The 15,984-nt window shown below is 32.0% G+C and overlaps 1 protein-coding gene across 1 annotated transcript; it reads right to left on the bottom strand.

The window, feature by feature from the left end:
* Nucleotides 1-12,037: 12,037 nt before the first annotated feature.
* Nucleotides 12,038-13,409, bottom strand: LOC111889691 (small ubiquitin-related modifier 2). Its single transcript, XM_023885836.3, has 3 exons — nt 13,244-13,409; nt 12,540-12,689; nt 12,038-12,310 (listed from the first exon to the last, which is right to left on the bottom strand). The coding sequence occupies exons 1-3, from the start codon at nt 13,322-13,324 to the stop codon at nt 12,239-12,241; spliced, it is 303 nt and encodes a 100-aa protein (XP_023741604.1). The 5' UTR covers nt 13,325-13,409; the 3' UTR covers nt 12,038-12,238.
* Nucleotides 13,410-15,984: the final 2,575 nt, after the last annotated feature.

Raw genomic sequence — 15,984 nt, 5'->3', positions numbered from 1 at the left:
CTAGCTTTATCACACGAATTAGTCATATCACAAATTACTAAATTTAAACTATGACAACCACAAAGAGTGTATAATGCTCTAGGGTTAATATCCAACAATCGTTTATGTACACCTAGATGTTTTCCTTTCATATTTAAACCAATGTTGTAACCTTGACCCCTAACATCGTTTATATCTAGGCTATGTTTGGCGGACTAGCTGTTAGCTGAAAAGCTACCTGATGGCTGAAAAGCTAGCTGTTAAATAAAAAGCTAGCTGATAGCTGAAAAGCTAGCTGATAAAAAATAACGTTTGGTAAAACTAGCTGAAAAGCTAGCTGAAATATATAAAATTACATAAAAGGACATGTAAGAATATGTGTTTCTATAATTAATTAAGGGGTGTATTTGGAAAATTTTAAAAAAGCTCATAAAAAGCTAGTCTAAGTAGCTTTTCAAAAAGCTAGCTTATAAGCTACTTTTTGGCTTACCAAACATGACAACATAAAAAAGCTCGAAAAATAAGCTAGCTGTGGCGCGCAAACACAGCCCTAGTCCTATATTTTTAACCAGTTTATAACCCGTGGAAACCACAGTTACAAAATTAATTAAAGTTTCTTAGTGAGAATTTAAATTTTATTAATTAATTAATTTTAAATAAATTATTAATTAAATGATTTTTTTTAGTTATATAAAGTTATAATCGTTAATTTAAATAAATGTATGAAATATTATATCACGTACAATTTGTATTAATTTTATTATAATGTTATTAATTTAATTTAATTAGAGTGAGAAATTTAAAATTTGAAATTTGAAATGGAGAATTAATAAATTGACAAGTGGTATGCATTAATTAGGAAGCCTAATATGGTGACACATGGCAAAAAATGAATAAAATATGTATTAATTAGGATGCCTAATAGAATGACACATGTCAAAAGAAGATTAAAACTATTCTTTTATTAGAATAGGGATTTGATCAACTATAGCATCATATAAGCCTTTACCGGTTGTATTATCTACAATTAAAAATCCTATAAAGTACTCCTTAACTTCTATTGTAGTTGTTGAAAAATATAAACATCGTAAGATAATTGACATTTGTTCCTTATGACTTGTATCAGGAGTACAATCAAGTATTATTGAAAAGTATTTAGTCTCTTTTACCTTTTTAATAATTTTAGTTTTAACTTCTTCTCCTAACAAACTAATAAGTTTGTTTTACATATTATGTCCAAGATAATGATTATGAATTTCTTTGTCATTAATTCTCCTAATATGTTGTTGCATAATAAGATCAAATTCCGCAATCATTTCAATTATAGTTAAAAAAAATTACCATTATTTTCTTCATAAATTTTTTCATTTGTTCCACGAAATGCTAAATTATTTTTTCCCAAAGTTTTTACTATAGCAATGGTTCTTTTTAACACATTTTTCCGATGTTCTTTTTCTTTATTTATTTGTTCTTGGATTTGCTTGTCAATTGTTTTATTATTTGCTAATCTAGTTTCTAAGTTAATATATGGCCTCATATTAAGAATGTGTCTGTTACTTGCTTCATGTCTTTTTAGTATACTAGAAATATTATTTCAATCATTGTTACCTTTATGTGCTAATGAACATGTAGATGTATTCACATTAAATAATTTACAACAAAAAAAAAAAAATTATCTACATCTATAGCAATGGTTCTTTTTAACACATTTTTCCGATGTTCTTTTTCTTTATTTATTTGTTCTTGGATTTGTTTGTCAATTGTTTTATTATTTGCTAATCTAGTTTCTAAGTTAATATATGGCCTCATATTAAGAATGTGTCTGTTACTTGCTTCATGTCTTTTTAGTATACTAGAAATATTATTTCAATCATTGTTACCTTTATGTGCTAATGAACATGTAGATGTATTCACATTAAATAATTTACAACAAAAACAAAAAAAAAAATTTATCTACATCTATGGAATAAACCAACCACGTTTGTTCGTATTTTTTTCCTGGTATTTTTGCATATAAAGAGATGTACTAAAGCTTCTTAAATGTTGATCTTTTGGAAATTTAAAATCATAAATTTTAATAGGACATTTTTCTATAATTAAATCTTTTAAATTAGTACTAATATTATTTCATTTACTTTGATCATATATGTTTAAGGCGTGTTTTTATTTTCACTATTAGTTTGTTCATAATCAATTTCAATACTAGTTTGTTCGTTATCAATTTCAATATTAGTTTGTTCGTTGTCATTTTTCACTATTAGTTTGTTCCTTATTAATTTCAATATTAGTTTGGTCAATAATATTATCAACATTAGCTTGTTCTGGTTCATTATCAACATTTTTGTTTGTAGTTAAATATTTTAAAAACGACCATTTTGTTTATCTATAAAAGCTTCTTCTTGTATTTTTCGTTTCCTTTTTTAGGCACCTGATTCGTATTTTTTGACATGTTTATTAATTATTTGATTAATAATAACTATAAGTATAGAAGATATGGATTAGGATTATACCGCCCCTAAGATAATGGAAAGCTCAAAAACAATGGAATCTGTCAATCTGGAACCAGTGAACAATAGAATCTACCAATCTGGAATCAATGAACAATGGAATCTGCCAATTTGAAATAAAAAATCAGAAAATTGAAAAGATTAACAAATTTGATCATTAATGGAAAAAGCCAAAAATAATTAAAATACAAATTACATAACTTAATAATAAAACATTGTGTTTTAATCAGAAGACATTATATAACTAGATGTCAAACAAGAATCTCATTAAAAACAAAACCAAATTATGAGGCCAAACCACATAATTCAAATCAAATATCGCATGTTTGATAAAAAAAAAAAAAAAAGGTTGTTCTATCATTCTATACAATGGGTACATTCCATCAGAATTCATTTTTGTAGTATTGATGAAGACTTTTCCACATATTGGAGTTTGGGGCCAATCAACCAAACCAAGAGCCAAATAGCATCAACCTTTTGAGGAATGATTCACCAAATAAAGCAAATTGAAGCAGTGGGACAAAGCTTATTGGCTAGGCGACAATTATTCCATTAATCAACAATATCAATTGAGATTTTTAGAACACTGGTTTGACTTTTGAGTGGTTTCAGCTAATCGACTATTAACCCCAAATCCCTAATTACATAATCAAACAATAGGAAAATCAAAACTCAAAAGGGAAAATACAAGCACATTACTGTTTCAAATTCAATGACAGCAAAATAACTGATTTTGATTTTAGAGTTTTGAGTAATGGAGAAACCGAGAGGCGAGAATAGTAGCCAACAGGTCAACCGTCAACAACTATTCAAATCATTCAATCGACAGTATGTGGAATAGTGGAAGAATCGCTTGGAGAAGAAATCCTAGAATCGAGTCCGAGAATGGAGAAAAGAAAGGAAGTTTAATCGTCGTTGCAACGTGATTGTAGTAGCAGGCGTGATTTTTTTTTGGGAATGGGGAGTATCGCATGGACCATGAATAGATGGAGAGAAACTAGAATTGAAATTAAATGGGGCCCCTTACAATTTGGGGCCCTAAGCCCTACCTTTACAAACTCAAGCTTAAGGCTGTCCCTGGACGGTTTTATAGCAATATCAGATCTAACATCACATGACACATATAAGATCGTAAGAGAATTTAAAATATAAGCTTTTTACAAACAAACTTTTAATTTTTTTTTAAAAAAAAAAACTATTGGTTTTCCAGTGAATTTATCAATTCACAAGCTCTAGATAAATTTTTTTAACATATAATATTATATTATTTATTTACCTATTATAATAATATAAAAAATAGATATTGTAGGATCCATAAAAACTATATGACTTTCAGATTGTGGATATCTTTTACGCTTTTATGATTGGTGATGCAATGACATGAGACCACAAAGTTTGTTAAAAAGAATTACGGTGTTAGATATTTTAGAATCGTATATGCGTCTTTTCTGGTTTTTTAGTTTGGTTTTATATGTGTAAAAATGTAACCTATTGTAACGACCCGTTTTATTTGGACATTTTTCCTAATTATTTTAGTTTTCTCTAGAGTAGTTTTTTCTAGAAAGATTCTAGAAGATATCTAGAAACTCCATAGAAGGCTCATGAGACGACATCTTCTAAAAATATTCTAGAAGATGTCCTTGTTTCGTAGTAGTTCTTGCCTCTTGTATATATATAGGGCTCTCCCATTTCATTTCTCCTCACCTTGTAATTGAGTTGAGTTCTCTAGAGCAATAAAGAGCTTTCGTGTGTTGAGTTACTTCCTTCTTTCCTTATTCTTGTGTTGAAGTTTTGAGTTAGGATGACTTAGTTTGAGAACTAAGTGTCGCACGGTGAGCTTGAAGATTCAAGTCCGTGACAAAGTGGTATCAGAGCTAATCAATTGATGGAAGGTATGGTGAGTGAAATGGAGAAGAATATTAATAAGACCTGTTTGAGAGGGTCAGTCTCCAAGAAGAATAGAGCATGAAGAACAGAGAGAGAGAGAGAGAGAGAGAGAGAGAGAGAGAGAGCTAGAGCAATTTTTTATATTAATTCCCTAAAACAAATATACAACTTAAAGACTAATGGATGTCACATGACTCCTCAATTCTAGGAACTGAAACAATCATGCATGGACTTATTCAAGGAAACACTAGTGGAACTAAAAACATGGAATTTAAGAAAAGATCAACTTCACGTGTGCAGCTAGCTGGTGGTCAACAAACTTGGTCTTCAAGGTTCCTTTAGTCTTCATAACGGTTGGGTCTCCTGATGGTCCTTTTGGGTCAGGTATGGGTTATACCCGTATCAACACCCCCTCCGTTAGCAATAGCCTTGTCCTCAAGGTCAGGTAAGAGCTTGGATAAATCAAAATCATCTTTGTTTTCCCAGGTTGCTTCTAAAATGTCACGCCCTTTCCAATGGAGAAGAACTTGGTCTAGTGGTCCGTGGGGGGTTTGGAGAATACGCTGATCCAAAATAAGCTTCCACCTCGGCGGTTTTGAAGATCAAATTAGGAATGTAATCAGGAAAAGGAGAATTAACATCACCGATCAATGAATATCTTATCCCTAAATAGAAGAGGTGTTGGGTGCGAAGTGAAAAGAGACTGGATCAAAAACCTTAGGATTCAAAACCATAATTTTCTAGTAGGCCTACAGGAAACTAAATCCATGGATGTCAAAGTCGGTCTCGATAAAGCTATTTGGGGCCCAAATCCTTTTTCAATGTGAAGTCAGCAATCCTCAAGGACTTTCTGGGGGAATTGCAACTTTATGGAATCCTGAAAAATTCCTTATAACACAATCTTCAAGCGACACAGGGTATCCATTTCGTTTGGCCCATCTCCATTATGTTTCTTCAACTTGTGGCTGCCAGATGATTCATTAGAGGATACCGTGAGAGCATGGTGGACGACAGACTGGTGTAGCGGTTTCTAATATTCACTTTCTCCATTATCTATGGTTGTTGGGAAATTAAAAAACACAAAATAAAAAATAAAGCAATGGAGGAAACTGAAAATCGAAGAAAACAGGAAAAAGATTGAGGAAATCTCCAACAAAGTGAATGAGATCGATCTAAAGGCAGAGGAAACACAACCATCTGAATCAGACATGGAAATTAGAAAGGAGTTGCTAAAAGAACTAAGAGAGTTCGAATCTAAACATTTGTTGGACCTCAAACAAAAGTCAAGATGTAATTGGGCTTTAGAAGGCGACAAAAACTCCGGATTCTTTCATGCTCTAATTAACAAGAATATTCGTTCGCAGCGACTAACTAGCATGAACTTTAATGGTATTTGGACTTTGGACCCAGAAAAAGTCAAATCAGAGGCTTATAACCACTTTTACAACAAGTTCAAGGAAACTAACAAAAACATGCCTCCTTTCTTTAGTTCCAGGTTCAACAAATTATCGTTCAATGACCACTCCATTCTTGAAGCAACTATTTCCCTCGAAGAAGTAAAGGCAGCAATGTGGAAATGCGGGGCCGACAAGGCTCCAGGCTCCAATGGATTTACATTTGCATTTATCAAGAAACAATGGGATACAACTGGAGGTGACATCTTTTTAGCTATCAAAGAATTCAAGAAAACCGGAAACATATACAAAAGATGCAACTCCTCGTTTATCATTTTAGTGCCGAAGATTACAGACCCAAACACTTTGGATGACTTTAGACCGATCAATTTAATCGGTTTCCTTTATAAGATCATCTCAAAGGTGCTAGCCGAAAGGTTAAAAGCTGTGATAGATAAAGTCATTAGCCAAACCCAAACAACTTTCATAAAGAACCGCAAACATACTTGACGGCCCGCTGATCGTAAATGAAATCATCTCATGGGTTAAGAAATCCAAAACCAAGGCTTTCCTCTTTAAAGTAAATTTTGAAAAGGATTTTGATTGTGTAAATTGGAAGTACCTGGATTCTATAATGGCACAGATGCACTTTGGATTAAAATGGCGTAGTTGGATTTGGAGTTGTCTTGCCTCTGCCAGGGCCTCAATAATAGTAAACGGATCAACAACCAAATAATTCTCTCTAGAGAGGGGAATTCAACAGGGGGACCCTGTCTCTCCTTTCTTATTTATCTTGGCTGCCGAGGGACTTAATATCGCACTGGAAGAAGCTACAAACCATTGCATCTTCAAAGACATTTCCCTTCCAAATAACGTCCCAACTGTGTCTCGTCTTCAATATGCGGACGATGCGATTTTCCTAGGAGAGTGGTCAATACAAAATGCCAAGAACTTAATTAGAATACTTCGCTGCTATGAGCTTGCCCCGGGTCTAAAAGTAAGTATAACAAAAAGCAAGCTCTTCGATTTGGGCATCAATAATCTTGAAATTGAACTGTTGGCCAGAAGCATCCAATGCTCCATTAGTAACTTACCATTTGTCTACTTGGGTATGTATGTGGGTGCTACAATCTCAAGAATATCCCAATGGAGTGGGCTGATTGCCAAATTCCAAGCTAAAATATCAAAGTGGAAAGTCTCTCTCATTTAGCGGTAGATTAACTTTATGCAAAGCGGTGTTGGGTAGCCTTGGTACATTCATCTTTTCATTATATAAAGAGCCAATTAAAGTTCTTAATAATCTTGAAAAATAAGAAGATACTTCTTCTGTGGTGGCTCATCAGAAAAATAAAAATTAACATGGATTGGTTGGGAAAAGGTTCTCTCGAAACAAGAGAATGGAGGATTAAGTATCGGTAGTCTCAAAGCCCATAATCTTGCACTGCTAGTGAAGTGGTGGTGGCGTTTCAAAGAACACAAGCAGGAACTATGGGATATAATTTGAGGTCTCTTGGTGTTGCTTTTAAATTCCTATGTATTTTCTCTTTGTTCTTATGTATTTGTATTTTATTTTTTGTAACTGTCACAGCTCCTAACTGGTTTTTTTAATATTTATATTTATTCAGCCGGTCAAAAAAAAAGCTTACACCTTATTTATAAAACTTTTAAATTAAATAAAAGCTTTTAATTTTATGGAACATGGAACCTTATCAAGATTGTTCAATTGGTATGGTACTACCAACCAAACATGTTGGCAACTAACTTTTTTTGTTCGGTTGATAACATGTTTGTTGGTTTTCTATGAATACAATTTCTACAGCCTTAATAATTAGTTTTAATTATTAATAAAAAAATTAAAATCAAAACCATCAATGTTTTTGCAGTTTTGCTTGTCTGCATGTTTGATTTTTTGAAATCAATTACATAAAATCGTTGATGTTCTTGTTCATTGACAACTACATTAGAAACTAATTTAAATGGTATAATATTTAGTTATTTTTTTTTAATTTTAAATAGATTAATCTAAGTTTAACCAATTTATTAAATAGATTTAATTGACAACTATATAAACATGTCAACCGGGTGACAACCTATTAATCTGAAATGTTGGATTCAATTGAAAATATCAACTCATTTAAATAAACGTGTTAGGTTTGGTTGTAATCTTCGATCCGATTAACATATATGGTGAACCCAAACTCTACCCATCCAGCTCTATTCTTACCTTCTTTAGTCACACGACAACTGTAGTTTTCACATTGCGAATTCCAAAATCTGTTTTGTTTGTAAAATACAATTTATTATTGAAAAGCTGGCCTACCTGGGCGGCTTAGGCCATGGCCCAAGACATCAAGTTATTGGGGGCAGCGGTGCACAAATCGTTTTTCTTTTAACCGGACGGGTTCAGAAAATGGGTTCGGTTTTAGTCAACAAAGTCAAAACCGGTTCACCACCAAAATAATTCGAACCTATACAAACCGGTTCGGTTTAGTACAAACCGGTTCACCATAAACCGATTCCTAAACCTGTTCAAAACCAGTTCCTAGAACCAGTTAAAAACAAAACAACGAAATTGGTTCTTACAATGTTTGCTTTGTTTCTTAGGATATTATGGGTAATATATACATGGTTAATTTTTAAGACCGGTTCAAAAGCGGTTCTCTAGACCGGTTTAGCATAAACCGGTTCAAAACCGATTCGAATGGCTAGAAATCCGAATTACTACAAAACCGCGATTCAGTTTGGCATCGATCATCGGTTCAACAGTGGACCGGCTCAAGGATGAACCGGTTTTCGGTTCGGCCACTTGTTCGGATCGTGAACGGGTTTTTTTGTGCACCACCAATTGGGGACATAAGTATGAGCCTGTATGGGTATATCAGTATATGGAAAAATTCTGGCCCATTTTCTTTGATCATATCTGTATCACCCTATTCAGGTGGAGATGAGTTATGGTGGTAAAAAAAAGAATTAGGCCTGTGCAGTAGAACAGAAGACGAAGAGGCAAGTTGCAAATTTCAACACGGGTAATCATTATACCACCTTCTTCACGCCATTATTTACGTCGTTAGTCGGTCGACGGTTGGAGATTTCAAGATGCAACGAACGTGATATCTGATTTTTCTTTAGCTGTATAAATTGAAATTGACATCTCTTAGGCTTCATAGAGTGGTTCGACAAGAAACTTGGTAAAAGTGGCATGGCTTCAACGCACACCACACCACGACCTCAGTAGAGGTTATTCGGAAACATAACTCGTCATATATATATATCTACCGATAACAAAGAAAAAAGTTTTCAATTGGAATGTTACATGAAAGGTTCCTATCAATTCTCTTTTGCTTCACTTTCTACCCTAAACTCAAATTGGAAATACTATATTTACCCTTTTAACTTTTATAAAAATTATCATTTTGACTTATTCTCTTTCATATTTAACTTTATATAAGTTAATTGTTATTAATATTCTTTTTTGTGTCCTCATTTTAAATTATATGATGTTTTTTCTTGTTGTAATTTTATTTTTCTAAGTGTTTTTTTTTTTTTTTTTTTTTTTTTTTTTTTTTTTTTGAATTTTAATGAAATTGTAGTTTTTACATTAAGTTGGTTAAATTGATTATTTTTAATATAAATTAATTTTTTTTAAAAAAGCAAGTATGGCAACCCACGCGATGTGACGTTGATGTCGACCGTGACAAGTGTGACACTACACCCACCAGCCTTATCTCTACTTCCGTAATAATTTGTGATTTGTTATGTTGTAATCTTCATTTAAGCTTTAGTCTGTCACTCAGAGAGTCACAATATCAATTCTATTCTCCCTTCTCATGGTTTTTGTCTACGGGTTGTTGTTATAATGAAGATTTTAGAGTTAAGTTAGAGGTTATCTTCCTATCCTGAGTTATTGTGGGATTGGGCAAAACTAAGTTCAAATTTGTTTTCCAGCTTTTGGAGACAATGATTACTTTTTGTAGCACAAAAACATTTGAATACATTAGCTTGGATGTAGCACAAAAATTTAACTTTATATTTGTTTAGTTGCAGTTATAGTTTGAGTTTTCAATTGTTTAGCTTTACTATGCTCTTCTTTTGACTTTGTCGTAGAACACTAGTATGTTTAGTTATTTTCAAGGTTTTAACTTTGATTGCTTAACATTAATTTATAATTGTTTAGTGCTTAATCTGTTTTAAAGATTTATATTATAATTGTTTAGTTATTTTGAGAATTGTTCATCTAGACTTCAAGGAAGTACATAGATGATTTGAATATTCCTATTAGTGGGTCGGTTTACGGGTTATGTTTTTACCACTAACTGGATTTCGGGTTTGGACCGGACCGTACCTGGAATACATAATTCAACCCGGATCGGAAAACATTTTTACCTTAATCTCAGTTTATAGATATTAGAAAAACTTTAAAATATATAGATAATTATATTGAATTATTAATTAATATTAAGAAACTTTTATTGAATTATTAATTTATTTTACAGAAGAGAATGCATCATGGCTTTGAAATTTAATGATAGGTCTCACGAAAATAGATAAATCTCTATACTAATAAAAGAATATTTCTTTTAACATGTGTCATCATATTAGACATTTTAATTAATGTGTTATCACTTGTCAATCTATTAGTTTTCCATTTTAAATTTATTAGACCTCTTCATTAATGTAATTCTATTTTAAATTTTAAATTATTGTTTTCATTAATTCACAAATAAAAAATATATAATATATATTAAAAATTATTTTTATATATTTATTTGAATCAATGATTATAATTTCACATAACTAATAAAAATATCTCTTAAATTAATAATTTATTTAAAATAACTTATTAATAATTTTAGTTTTTACTATAAAAGTTTGATTAATTTTATACGGGTTATAAACTAGTAAGATAATAATGAAAGAACGTTAAACACTCATAATTTAATTATTGTAACATTGTTTATGAATCACTCTGTTTGTTTGTTTTTTTTTTTTTTTTTTTTTTTTTTTTTTTTTTTTTGGAATTGGATCATTCCTAAAAGGCTAGAACGACAATTAAACAAACAAACAAAATCATTGTGCGATCAACAGCTTCCCCAGTTCACCTCAGTGTCGATTTTATTTTTATTTTTATTTATTATTTTTTTTTTTTGGGTTTCGCCTCTAGTCTCCAAATCTCCATCGTATTCCATTATTACACAAAAAAATCTATTTTGATACGATGACACTTTGGTTATTACTTATTATTATTTTTGTATAATAATATTTTGGTAAATTTGGTTTGCTACTTGTTACCTTTGCATTAATCTTCTTTTCTGTATTTTTTAGTCGAATTGTGCAAAAAAAAAATGAATGATGGATGTTACGTAGTAAGATTATAAATTTAAATAATATGCTAGATACTAGAGAGTAATGTGACAAACAAAACCCGAAACCATAAAAAACAAAGATACGAAACACACTTTGGTACCTGGAATAAGATCGGACCGAAACTGTAAACAACACTATCAAAGTCAAATTCGGTCCAAAACCCAAAACCTGGGTTAGTACCCAGAACCGGACTAGACCAAACCCGGACCCGATACACCCAAAAATGGTCCGGTTTCGGGTAAGGCAATTCATGATTTTCGGTCTTTGGGCTGGTCCGGTCCAGGTTTGGCCCGTTGCTCATCCCTAAATTTATACTTATCATGAATTCTCCATATGGGTTTGTATATTATATTTGAGGTAGGAATCAAAGTTTAAAAGCTGAAAAGTAAATGCTCGAAAGTTTAATGCTAATGTCGGTCTCGGTTCCAAAGTACATTGCTTTTGTGTGTATTGGTGAAGATGTTTCTCTCGCCCATCGATTCAATCTCTTTTAGGGTCTGAATTGAAGGTTGTGTGTTTCCATGAGTTCGATGTAATTTCTGACACAAATTTATGGTATAATGAATTTTTGTTTTGAACGATAGCTTGTGATATAAACAAGAAAGCTTGAATGTGAATTTATATTTTGATAAACCTACGGCAGAAAAAAAGGTTGGCACTTATGTTGCAAATAGTAAAAATTAATAACATATATGGTTGTCTTTGTTTAATCTACTTCTTTCCAAGTTTCTTTAAATGATAATTCTTATTGATGAAGGTAATTATTTAATACTTAGTTATTTAACTAAAACCACAACATTTAGTACATGATGAAACACCAAAAAATCATAACAAATCAACATGTAACATAAAATATGTTATAGCTACTTTATGAAGTAGATGAAAGAAACCGGTGGCCATGATGCATGCATAATAGTTACGATAGAATATAGCAATATAGCATATTCTTTCCCTTAAAGGGAAAAATAGTTGTTATTAAATAAGTACACCAACATAACAGTTAACTTAAAATCCAACCTCCTAAATAACAGAACTACGAAGCTTAAGACAAAAGCTCAACCAGCATTATCATATCATCAATTCATCATCACTTTATATACTCTTCTTCTAAACCCATAAGAAGCCGCCACCTGTCTGATGCAGCATCGCATCAATCTCATCACCATCTTCCATCTCCAACTGCCATCAAACCCAATTTATTTAACAGTCTTTAAAAGCTTAAATTCACAGTATACTTAAATAGCATAGCTTTTAAGGACATTAAAGCTAGTCTTGCATACTTAAATGATCTTTTTGTTTGTAGAAAAAGGGTGAAAACATGAACGAATTGCCACAAACTACATATGACCATTGTTTCTATGTCTAACTAGAGGTGTGTGTGTGTGAGAGAGAGAGAGAGAGAGAGAACCTCATCTGGAGTTTGTTCAGCTCGAAGGCGACGACCATCAAACAAGAAGGCAATAGAGCTGATATCAACAGATTGCCTTTCACAATAAGCGTTCATCAGCTTCTTAAGTTGTGTGCTTCGTTTGATCCTAAAGAACACTTCATTTCCATCCTGTCAAATAATCAAAAGTTAAAAAAACAATCTAAAAGCTTGGATTAATTTCTTTTAGAATACGTATCTTTTACAATTAAGGTACAAATATCAAAATATGTATCCATCAAGGCCTAGATCTGAAATAAAGTGTATGACATTGATGATAACTGAAAAAAAAAATGTTTTAATTGTATATCGGTATAGTGAATATTGATTATTGAATGCTAATGTTATGTTCATATTCACACATTGATTTTCAAAGATATAATTTCAGATGCAAAATCACTTCACCAGTTTCTACATCTTCGCAAGTAAAAAAATAGACACTTATGAAAACAGAAAACCGAGCCAAAGGCAAAAAATCCATAAACAAAAACAAAGGGACTGATACAACGATTATATACAAAACCTAAACAGGAAACGAGACGAATCCCTAAAATACAAATTAAGCGAAGAACAATTATCATCTAACACGTGATAGTAACTAAATGATCGATCTTTTTCTGGAATTTACGAGACAACGAACGGAGTAAATAATCATAATGGCACAAAACTAAAAGATAAACCCTAACCTGTCCTTTGACTTTCAAATTGATATGAGCACCTTGATCTCCAACCGGCTTCTTGTCTTCCTCGTTCGTCACTCCCGACATCTTTTCCGATCGACGAAAGTTCTAACTCGCGAATTCGGCTTCTGACGGTGTTCTGCGGCACTCGTACGCTGATTCTTTCTTCCTTGGTTTGGTGATGAAAAATGGTATAAAAAAGTTAATGGAAAAGGAATCGACGGTTAGGATGGGTACAGAAAAAACAATGACGATCCGACGATCCAAATTGATGAATGGGAAATTGGGAATCAATAAGTTTTCAATCTTATTGACAACTTTTGAGTTATCCAAGCTAAACACCTCTTGATTGAAACAATGACGCAATTACCTTTTTATAAAAACTAAAACGTGAAAACATAATTTTTTAAAAATAAAAATTATTAAAAGATATTTTTCTGAAAAACATAAAAAAAAAAGTTAAAAAAAAAGGTTTTAAAACATTATAAAACAAAATTTCGTAAATAACTAATTTAAAAAAATTACAAAACTACAAAAAAGTTACGGATTTAAAAAAAAAAAAAAAAAAAAAAAAAGAAAAAAAGTTTGGATCAAATTTGTAAAAGAGTTAAAAGTTGGCCAAATTTTACAAAATAAAGAAAAGTTGGATGAAAGTTGTTTATAAAAATAGTTTTTATTTATAAAACAGAGGTATAAAAGGAATTAAAAAAAGAAAAAAAAAAACTTTATTAAGCTAAGCTTATTAAAAAAAACAATTTTTAAAAAATTAAAAAAACAAAGTTTGTTAACTTTTATAAATAAAGTAAAGTTGGATAAGAAAAAGTTTATGAAAATAGTTATTATTTTAAAAAAAATTGTCATTTTTTTCTAAAAGTTCAAAGTTAGGCAATTTTTATAAATAAAGAGAAGTGGGATAAAATGGTTTATGAAAATACTTATTATTTAAAAAAATAGTAAAAGTTTAATAAGAATTTTTAAAAAATGAGAGGAATATGGGCCATGACGAAATTAGAAGTGCTTAAATGTTTTTGGAAATTAAACCAAGCTAATTATGATTACTCTCGACTACAATCATAACCTACTTTATCTTATCTTTTGGATGTCCCAAATGAGATACTTGAGGCTGGGTGTCACAATTTTTCCATGAGTAGGGTAATTGTTTGAAGTATTGTTCAAACATTATATCTATTGCAATTCTCCCGTCTACATACACACAGTTGGTGGTGGCTGTAACATCTCGGAATTCATGTATATCTTTTTGATCCTTTTCTTTTCTCAAGTTGTCAAAATTAATCATTGAAAAGAATGTGTGGCTTTTGAATACGTTGGGCGTAAAGGAGAGTATGTTGCGCGTACTTATGAGCGTGTTCTTGACGCGGAGGCTACCCAATACACTGGGCGTACCATAGTGTACGCTGGGCGTACTAGGTTCAGATTGAAACCCTAATTGTGGGGGTGAGCCCTATATAAGGGACATTATGGCCTCACTTTCAGCCACCATTCCGAGAGAGCAAAACTCTAAGTGTGCCCTAACCCTAGTTCTAGAGCTGGTATGTGTGGTTGAGCTTGAAAGTGTTCTTGTGTGCTTTTAAAGAGAAGAAGGTGCTATTGAAGGAGCTAGAGTTGGAGGGTAAGCCTTGGATCTGAGCTTTCTAAGGTTGGAGCATCAGTTGGAGGTAAAAACTCAGAGCTTTCTCAACCTTTTTTGTTTTGTGCATTATGGACCATTTCTAGGATTTTTTGTAACGTCCGCAGATCCGGGCTAGTCAATTTAGAGCCAATAAGCATAAAAAATGAGTTTTTGATGGAAGATTATTTAGAAGGACTAACCTTAACGAAGTTGTAGTATATGTTACAAGGGTTCAATACATATAAAGAACGCCGAAATCCGAGTTATAACGAAGAAGTTATGACCCGTCGAAGTTTTTCGGCAAAACCGACACGGCACCAGGAGACGTAAATAGTAAATTTATGATAGAGCGAGATTTAGCCTTAGCATCTCTAAACAAAAGTCGTAGAATATGTTAAACTAAGAACATCGATAAAAAGAACGCCCAAATCTGACTTCGTATGAAGAAGTTATGATTTTTCGAAGTTTCGGATTAGCGGTGTACAGCCCGAAATTCGAATTTTAGATCGATTGATTTTTAGCCGACACAACCTACACGAGAATCGAAGATCTCGTTATTAGTAGCGTAACGATAAAAAGACAGACAAAAATGGACATCGGATAAAGAAGTTATGAGATTTTAACGGACCAATCCTGTCCCGGCCTGTTAAAAATATAACTTTAAAAATAAAGTCAAAATTAGCCGACGGAGTCTAAACGAAAGTTGTAGAGTACGTCTCCACCTACGCGTGGATATAAAGAACGTCAAAAATGGAGCTCGTATGAACGAGTTACAAATTATAATAGCATATTTACGTATTAAAATAAAGTATAAATCATGTATACGTACACATATATATACATATGTATATATCATTAGAAAGGTATCGACGATGGGGTCATTATAAGACTAATATTGAGTTCTTTCGACATTAGTTTAGTACAAATATCATTAAATCAATTTAAAATAGTATTATAGATGGGTGTTTAGTTGTTTATATAACTAAAAGGTCATTAAGTAATTATGGAGGGTAGTTTTTGAAAATTCAATTAGTATAAATAAGAGCCTTGGGCTCTCATATTTCTTGCACCATTCTCTTGATTCAAGAGTCTTTCTCTCCTTATCCCCCGAGCATTT

Source organism: Lactuca sativa, chromosome 9 (assembly GCF_002870075.4).
Source record: "Lactuca sativa cultivar Salinas chromosome 9, Lsat_Salinas_v11, whole genome shotgun sequence".
Classification (NCBI taxonomy): Eukaryota; Viridiplantae; Streptophyta; class Magnoliopsida; order Asterales; family Asteraceae; genus Lactuca; species Lactuca sativa.
This window is presented reverse-complemented; position numbering and strand designations above follow the sequence as displayed.

Excerpts from the sequence above, each read along its gene's own strand:
- LOC111889691 (XM_023885836.3), bottom strand. The coding sequence starts at position 13,324 with ATGTCGGGAGTGACGAACGAGGAAGACAAGAAGCCGGTTGGAGATCAA. Across the intron at positions 12,690-13,243 it reads ATTTGAAAGTCAAAGGACAG|GATGGAAATGAAGTGTTCTT; the intron begins GTTAGGGTTTAT and ends ATTATTTGACAG. Across the intron at positions 12,311-12,539 it reads CTGAACAAACTCCAGATGAG|TTGGAGATGGAAGATGGTGA; the intron begins GTTCTCTCTCTC and ends GTTTGATGGCAG.